Source organism: Frankliniella occidentalis, unplaced genomic scaffold (genome assembly GCF_000697945.3).
Source record: "Frankliniella occidentalis isolate FOCC.00 unplaced genomic scaffold, Focc_3.1 Scaffold150, whole genome shotgun sequence".
Classification (NCBI taxonomy): domain Eukaryota; kingdom Metazoa; phylum Arthropoda; class Insecta; order Thysanoptera; family Thripidae; genus Frankliniella; species Frankliniella occidentalis.
The window spans coordinates 245,215-254,086 of record NW_026267277.1 but is presented as its reverse complement, the minus strand read 5'-3'; the positions used below and the strand labels follow the sequence as shown (position 1 = coordinate 254,086).

At 60.4% G+C, this 8,872-nt stretch overlaps 1 protein-coding gene across 1 annotated transcript in view; it reads right to left on the bottom strand.

Annotated features, from left to right (window-relative positions):
- Positions 1 to 8,872, bottom strand: part of LOC113204302 (heterogeneous nuclear ribonucleoprotein L) — a gene marked incomplete in the record, with an annotated part of 90,668 nt that overhangs the window by 63,718 nt on the left and 18,078 nt on the right. The window contains 1 exon segment of the mRNA XM_026419439.2: positions 438 to 534. Within this exon segment, the coding sequence (XP_026275224.2) occupies positions 438 to 534 (97 nt within the window).

The following is an 8,872-nucleotide window of genomic DNA, read 5'->3' as shown; positions in this document are numbered from 1 at the left end:
TAAACACCTCGTGTGCAGCGGGCGAGCTGCACTAAAACAGCGGCCGCCGCCGGGGGCGCCAGAGAGAGCAACGGGTAGAAATGAAGCGAATCTCTAACAACCCCTGACACATGGGGGGAGAATAAAACAAACAACGCGCTCGTCGAGCTCGTAGAAAAGACCTCCACCAGGTGGTTTGCACGGGGATTATATTGATCTGGCATCAAGAAAATGTATGCATAGCTTTGATTTTTCAGCCATTTCTAATTTGCTGCGACGGCTATAATCCAAATCGTGAGGGTCGTTTGTACTTAATGTAGCTCTATCATATTAGCCAGCTATTGTAATAGCTACTTGCTGTCAAGCTAAGACATAGCTGCTCAGCTTTTTTTCTCCGTGGGGACATGCAGACTGAAAAAAAGCGAGGAAAAAACATGCAGTTTTGATTGCGGACTCACCTTTGCGAAGTCTATCTTGAGTGTGCAGCAGCCTGAATAGATGTCGGCGCCTTGTAGTGCATCCTTGGCGCGTTGTGCAGCTTCAATGTTGTCGAACGTGAGAAAGGAGTTAAGGATCATGACCAAAATTTATGAAAGAAAAGAGAGACCTTCAGCGAAAGAAAAACAGTAAGGGGCGCACTACGCGCGATAACGAATATAAACAACAGTCGTTTCCGAAAAAGGGTAAAACGACCCCCCTCCCTTCCCTTACCCCCCTCTTTTGCTTTCCCTACAGCATATTGCTGTATAAATCCTCTCTCTCCCCCCCTACAAAAAAGCAGCACCCAAACCACCCCCAGCCAAACTCCAGAGCGGGATGGGGTTTTCCTGCTTATCGTTGGGGCATAGAGTCGAATCAGATCAAAGCGCGACACCGCAAGAGTAATCTTGCATCTCCAGTGGAAAGGGGAGTGGGGGGCTCGGCCAGGCGCACCCGGGTTGGCACATCATATCGATCCCTCTCCCCCGCCTAACCACCGCTCCTCTTCGCCCTCTCTCATATTCACTCCTTTTATGCTTATCATGTAACGGGTAAAACGAGAGAGAGGCGCAGAGATGTGGAGCAGAGGAAGAGAAAAGAGCATAAGACACAGAGATAGCGAGAGAGGCTTAAAGACCTTCTCAAGACCCCGGCTGCGTAGGCAGGCGTCTGCATTTCTGCTCGTCCCTCCTCTCTCTATCATTCTTTCTCACCACCACCACCACACACGCTCGTTCTCTCTCTCTCTCTCTCTCTCTCTCTCTCTCTCTCTCTCTCTCTCTCTCACTCGGTCCCTCGTAGCGCACCACAAGTCCTTGTAATCCTGAATTATTGCTCGTGACTGTCGCCTCGGTATTACATTATTACTCGCGCCAGACAGAGACAAAAAGGCGCTGGCCCGGCGCTCCCGATACAGATATATTTATTACACACACCACACCCCACTCGACCGCACTACTACACTCCACCACTCGCAAACGCAATCCAATCATTCGGCGGACACAGAGATCTCCAATAAGGGCCGCACGCCATTCGCTGCCCTTTCGAGCCCCTGCGAGGTAGGCAGGGCGGGCGGGGAGGCGCGCATGCCCGCTCGCGCGCGGCCTACCTCCCGGGCGCTCCACGGGGGGCGGTCATGTTCGAGTGCGCAACGTTCCGAGAAACGAGTCGTTGTCGTCGCCGTTGTCCGGCCGGGCAGGCCAGCCAGGGGCCCGCGCAGGTGCTCCCGCCCGCCACCCACCAGAGCCGTATCACGCACGCGATAACCCCCCCTTCCCCCCTCGGGATACTCTCCTTACGCAACGCGCGCTATTGCCCGAGTGATAAAGGGGGTAGTTACGCCCCCCAGGTGGAGGGGGAAGGGGGTTCTTTCCGCGAATGAAAGCAGGGAAAGGAAATAGGGGGTAGGGGAGGAAAGGTGTGAGGGGAGGGGGCAGGAAAACGTCCTGGCAAGCAGTTTATACCGTCCGTACGAGCGGCGCGCAGCTAGTGGAGTAGAGGGAGGCAACTTTTAATGAAGTCCAGAGGCGGCTGAGCGGGGTGTGGCGGGGTGTGGCGGGGTGTGGTGGGGTGGGGCGGGACACACCTCGTCAACGCCAAAGCTCCCGACAGCGCCCTTCCCCCAACAGTAGCGCGCTGCCCCCACCACCCGCAAGACGCAACCGTATACAGAAAGCGCGGACCGCAAACCCCCAAAAAGGAAGGAAACTGCAGAAACTTTTCACTTAAACTTGGTACGATTTCTCCCACGGCCCTGGGAGCAGCATATCGTATCGAACTGCTGTTGCGGTCGGGTCGGGTCGGGCCGGGCTGAGCCAGGGTCCCTTTGCGTGCGCCGAGGGGAGGGGCCATTGTGCGGGGGAGGGAAGGGGAGGCAAGAAGGTCCTGTGATGAGCATTACAAGAGCAGCCTGGGGGAGGGAGAGGGGGAGGTAGAGAGAGAGAAGGGCCATCTCGCTCACCTGTCGATACATTGTGGCCCCCCAGAGGGAGCCGAACGGTATCGTGCCGACACACTCCTCAAATCACTGCCACGGAACGCAACAATAGAGGGCAGCCGGCGGGGGAGCTATACACGTAAAACACAAGACCAGCCCCTACTACCGACCCCTCCGGCAAAAAAGAAAAGACTGACCAAGAAAAAAAAACTCCCAAAAAGAAGAAAAAACAAAAAAGAAGAAAGGTAGCGAGGAGTCAACGACCATCCAAGCACCTTCCCCTCAAAAGCCTGACTCCCACCTCAACTCCACCCGCTCTCTATCGCCCTTGCTCCGGGAGAGAAAAGGAGCCCAAAGAGAGAAATGCAGGGCGGCTGTGAAAGACCAACCCCCCCTCCCCCCTTTCTTCACGAACAGCCCCTCCCCCTCACGCCCCTTTGACGGACCGATCGCGAATAGTCCTTCTTGCCGGCCGCCGAGCCGGCCGGAAACGGCGCGCTCAAGTGTTTCTTTTTTATCAGCATCGCTTTTCGACACAATCATACAATTTCTCCGACGAGCCCCCATTTCCTGGCCCCCGTGGGCTCTGAGAGCGAGCCCCGAGCGAGCCGGGGGAGGAGAGTTGCGGGGAGCAGGTCCGACGACATACCTCGCCGCAGAAGCAAAAGGGCGGGCGGGGCAGACGTCGTCTACTGCTCCGCGCAGGACCGCTGGACCGAGAGAATTGGGGCTAACGGAGAGAGGAGAGGGGAAGGGGGAGAGAAGGTATATGAGAGGGGGAGGGACATACTTGGGATAGCAATGTGCCGCTCAGCCTTGCGGTTCGCCACGCAGCAGCAGCCCGCAGCACCAAAGGGTGCCCCTCATCTCCTGTCGCACTCGCAACTCCACCCGCCTCCTCTCCCTCTCCCTCTCTCTCTCTCTCTGTCCCTCTCACTCCCGTCGACGACAGGCACGGCGGGGTTTGGATGGAATACGTCCGATTGCATTGTGATTGCATACGAAATGTGTCACGGGTTGCCGCATCCCATACATTCTCAACACGCGCGCGCCACACACAATCTGCATGCGTAACGGGAACGCCAGATTGGTAGGTAGAGATGGGCCCGGGCCTCGGCCGGGGCGGCGCGCGAGCAACAAGAAGAAGCGTCGAGAGATGATGAATTCGCGCGATAGGGCCGGCGAGGCCATATCTCACCCCCTTCAAGCTCTCCCCCCGCCTCGACTGCACCAGCGCGCGCGGGCTGCGCGGGCCGCCCTCTAGAGAACGCGAGCGAACAAGACAAATGAAGCGCCACTACCACCTAGAGGGCCTGGAGCGGCCTGGAGGGTGGAGGGCTTGCCGGTGGAGAGTCTAGTCGGCGCAGTCGGGGTCACGTGCAGGAGGCGCGGGGGGAGCTGGCGGGGGGTGGTGAGGGGAGCCAGGAAGTGTGTTCGCTCACCGAGCCGCGCAACCTCGGGACTCGTAGGCGACGTCCAAATTACCTCAGAGAGTTTGCTCTTTTACCGTCTGCACCAACCGGGACCGGGGGCAGCAGCAGCGCAGGCAACCCAGCCCAGCCAGCGGCACAGCAGAGGAGGACTCACCGGTAGGTGGAGGGGAGAGGGGTAGGAGAGAGAGAAGAAACGCCTTGCCCCGCTTTTCAAACAAATTTGAATGCATCATGCATGAGGGCAGGTATACAGCGTGGGTGATCTCACCCTCCCCCACTACCTGCAGACTTTGGATTGGAGTGCTTATACTCGCCGAGCTGCGTAACAGGCTTCACTCCGACAGGAGAAGGAGGAAGAAGAAAAAGAAGCTAACGGGCCGCTGTTTGAACTCGGTCCGCGGAGCCACGTCGGCAGCCCCTCACCCTCACCTCGCCCCACCCCCGGGCTGGAGTGGGGGGCTGACACCAGCGGGAAAAGATGGTCCCTAGATGGCGGGGCTTTCAAATCCAGTTACCGATAGAGTTGCTCCCCCGGGGCGAGGACCGCGCAGGCGTAACAGAAAGAAGAAGAAGAACAGGGGGAAGACGACGGAGAACTGAGCCGCGCGGGCGCGCCCCCGCGGCGCCTCCGGCGATCCCAAGAAGGTCAAAGGTGACGTTGCGGGGTGCGGGCCGTGCGGGCCGTGCGGGCACGGGTCAAGAGGCACGAGGCGCCCCCGCGGCGACGAAAGCCAGCAGAGCGAGAGAGACAAGAAGAGTCCCGCCTACACAACACCACCTCACCTCACGCTCGCGGCCGACAAGGCGCTCAACTTTGAGCCCCGCCACGTCACCACCCCCCACCGCCGCAGCAGACATTCAAATGCCCCCCCCCCCCCTTCCGCAACCCCCAAACAACCGGCTACAATCCCCGGCCGCCGCTGCGATGGACGGCTCGCCTTGCCGCGCCCCTCGCCACCACCGCCACCTCCTGCAGGCGGCAGGCTAAACGAAAGCACTTAGCGAACTTGGAGCGCACGGCCAAGCGTAGCCTTGTCAGTAGTTTGGAACAACACGCCGCGGCGGCGGGGTCAGAGACACGCACTAAAACAATATTATCCACAGCCGGCGGCTCAGGCCCGCCCGAGCCTGCCTCGACTTTACGAACCCAGCAGCAGTGCACTCAGTACACGCGAGGAAGAGTTGAGTTGACTTGCAGGCACGCACTTAAGTGTGAGGATATTGCCACAGAACACAAAAGTTAGAGTACAATAATTGCCATAGTACACACGAATCAGTTTAAACTTACTGTGGTAAGTAAACTCTACCTTTGTATTTACTCTAGATTATGGCAAGTACACCCACATAACACTTTTCCTTGAGTGTACTAAATTAGGTGGTTTTGGGTTTGTAGTCTTGGCAGGGTGGGAAAAACAAATAAAAAGCGACGCAAGGCAAGTCGTGCGACAGGCGACAGGCAGGCAGTAGTGGGGGTCGTCGCGACGCCGACGCCGGGCGCCAGCGTCACCCCTCGCCGTCTTCCGTAACGTCATTACAACAGATGGAGATCAGCGCCTCACTTTGGATGAGCGCGCGTCATTACACCGGCCGAGAAACGGCAGAAGCAGCGGCAAGCTGATTAGCGGCGCCGCCATTGGCCGGCAGCCCGTCGAGCCGCGGGCGCTGATTGGCCGCCGACAGCCGCCATGCAGGCGGGCGTAGACCGACGCCTTGCCGACGCCATCGCCGAGCAGCAGCAGCAGCAGCACCGCCACGCACCGCCACGCCACCGAAATAGACGGCGAGAGAGAGAGATTCTCTCTGCCCCGCCTGTGTGCAGCTTTTATTTATTTTTTTGTGTTTTGGTCATGAGGCGTAACGCCGGGGCGCGGCGAGAAAGAGAGAAGAGGAGGGGGGGGGGGAGCCCCACAATAACCAAAGAGAAGTATTCCGTTATCATGCCACGAATAAAACTGCAAATGGCTCCGCCATCCTATTCAAACCCTCCACCCCCTCCCACCCTCACCCTCCTGCGGCAAGCACCAGGAGAGCTAAACAAAAATAATCATCATAACAGAGGGAAAAACAAACGCAAGAGCATTTAACTGATTTGAGCTACGTCCCGTCCCCGGCCCCGCGCGCGATACGGCCGCATTCGCACCCCCACATCCTCATTACCAGCTGGGGGATGGAGAACAGAGCCCCGGAGCTGCAAATGCGAACGGCACACGAGAGAAGAGGGGGAGGCAATATTTGCTCGCCCCTCGTCGCACAGCTCTCGCACTCACACACACACAGCTACGGTATACGCGGTGTCAAAGAGCGCGAGGGAAAATAGTTGCGCATACACACACATACTCTTACACGCACACCGTGGAAAACATGCCCCCCATCCCCCTTATAGCGCGGGAGGGATTTTCTTAATCTCGCCAGGCCCCGGTTCCTCGCGGGCGCACGGCGGCGCAATGTTCCAGGCCGCCAACGCCGCCGCTCGCATTCCATCGTGAGGGGGAAAAGAGGGTTGGGGTGGGGTAGGGAGAGGCTCACCTAATTTCGCCTCGAAGAGGGACAACCCCCTCCTCCTCAACCTCCACCCACCACGACGACGTCCCCCCGGGAGAGGGGCAGTGGGGTCTCCGGTAGTGTGCCCCAGGGCGCCACCCAACCCCGTCGTCGACATCGCCGCCCCTCCCGACCTCATCCGGGCGCACCCCACTCTTGCCCAATGTACAAATAAAAATAGTAGAAAAAATACGAGGAATGAAAAATAAAAAAAGACCCGGAAATAATCACGTCCACAGCGACCCATACATCCGATCCAATCTCGGCGCGCAGGGATCCCCGAGTCTGAATTTTTCATCGCGGCCAGCTCTGCGGCCAGCTGTGCTTTAGGGGCGCCGCCGCGGGCCTGTGGGCCCCGACCTCGGCCACGCGCCGTGACGTCACGCGTTACTCACCGGGGGGGCGCCGCAGACGCAGACGCGCCGGCGGGGGCCGCGGCTGCCAAGACGACCAGCAGGACCCCGCGGCGGGCCCAAAAGCCGACCAGGACAAAAAAATAAAACGATTCCGGGGGGACCTCCTCACCCACACACGTACACACGTCCTCGCGCGGCAGCACAGCAGCAGCCCCTCGACGATGACTTCTTCGTCCCTCCAGTTACACTCCTCCCTCACAAACTCTCCCACTCCAAACCCTCTGCCGCCACCGCCGCCGGGGATGTTCCCGCCCCAGCAGGCCCGCCTGCGAGTGCGACAAGGACGGAGCGCGCTCGGCCGAACTTAATTAGCGCGTGACCCCCCCCCCAGCAGCCTGCGCCGCGCCCCCACCACCACGGCCACACTCTTAAATATCCGCCCCTCCGCGCCAGATCGTCTCAAGGCTGGGGCTCCCAACTACTGCTCTCCCCCGGTCCCTAACCCAGCCCGACCACGTGTTCGCCGATGCCCGGCGCGAGATAACATAAAAAGTTACCGCCATTCTTCAGACGCCCGGCGCGGCGGCGCGGCCCCACCCCGATATATCCTCGGCCAGCAGCGGCCATTGCCGCTACTTGAAATTCCGCAGCGCGAAAAATTCAAATTTACGCGCGCGGATTTCTAAATGGTAGAGCCAGGAACTCTCCCAAGTTTCGAAAAGAAAGAGGATGCGAAGGGGAAAAGGGGGGGGGAGGAGAGGCAGTGGTGCAATAGGAAGTTATGGAAGGAAACGGGGGAGTACGAGGAGAAGGAGAGCCGAGAGGTGGGTATAGTGGAGAGAGTGAAAGAGAAGGAGAGACACGGAGAGAGCCTCGTATACCACGGCCGTACTACTGATGGTCACCACGGTCGTAAAAAAGCGGTCGCAATAACTGTCTCGCGAGGGCGGTTGCGGCTCGCCGCGTCCAGAAACTACTCCCTAATTCCTCCGGTGGTCGTTGTGCGGGGGTCGCAGGGAAGGGGTGGGAGGAGTAGGAGGGGAGAGGGAGAAGAAGAGTGGGCCGAGAGGGAGAAGAAGAGTAGGAGGGACGGGGGGGGGGAGAAGAAGAGTGGGCCGAGAGGGAGACGCACACACATTCAGGGCTGCACGAGTGGCGCCGGCGGCTTCACCTCGGCGAGTCGGCGCTGTCAGAAGCAGCAGCCGGCTTGCGCTGCTACACTTGCGAGCGTTGCGAGTGCGCTCACAGCACCTCTCTCTCTCTCTCTCTCTCCCGCTCAAGCGCTCGACCCTTCCCTTTTCTCTGTTCCGCTCTATGGTCTTGCCCTTGCTCTCCGCTCTCCCCCTCTCTCTGTGCGATTCGCGCCAAGTGTGGCGAGCGAGAGCAGCAAGGGCAAGCGCGGCGAGAGCTGCTCGGCGCGAACAACAATGGCGAGGGGCCGGCAGGCACGTGGCGTGGCGTGGCGTAGCGTAGCGCGGCGTGTCGGGCCCACTCTCCACCACGAGGGGCAGGGGCGGCAGGGGGTGCAGCGGCCGTACGCAAGCGCCCCGGGGCCCGCCGCGCCCCGCCACGCCAACACAAACGCACGAGGCGGGGCCGCGCGCGCGCGCACACACAGACCGGGGGCCCAAGTACAAAGCCGCGGGGAGGAAGATCACTTTTATTTAGCTTTTCCGGAGCAGCTCAGGCGGCCGAGGCGCGTCGCGCCGCCGAGCTCAATCCCAACCTCCCCTCCGTCCCGCGGCTCGCTCGAGATCGTGTGCGGCAATCCCGCGGGGATGCAGGGAGGAGGGATGGTGGTGGTGGTGGTGGACAGGGACGCCCCGAGGGTCTCTTTGCGCGCCCGGCCCTGGCAGCCACACACACGTACGGACCCACACACGGACAGACGGCGCAAGTTCCACTCCCCGGGGCCGGCCAGCAGAGCCCGACAAGTTCCTTGGCCGCGGCTGCGGCGCGCCCGGCCGAGGCACAATGGCGAGCCTTGGCAGCCCCGGCGGCGGCCCCGCCCCTGGCCGGGCGGAAAAACTCTCGCCATCCGTTATTCAAGGCTGACGGCGCAATCAGGCGAGGACCTCGACCCCTGCGGCCCGGCGGCGGCCCGCGACACGACGAGCTACACGGCGGCCAGCTACACGACGGCCAGC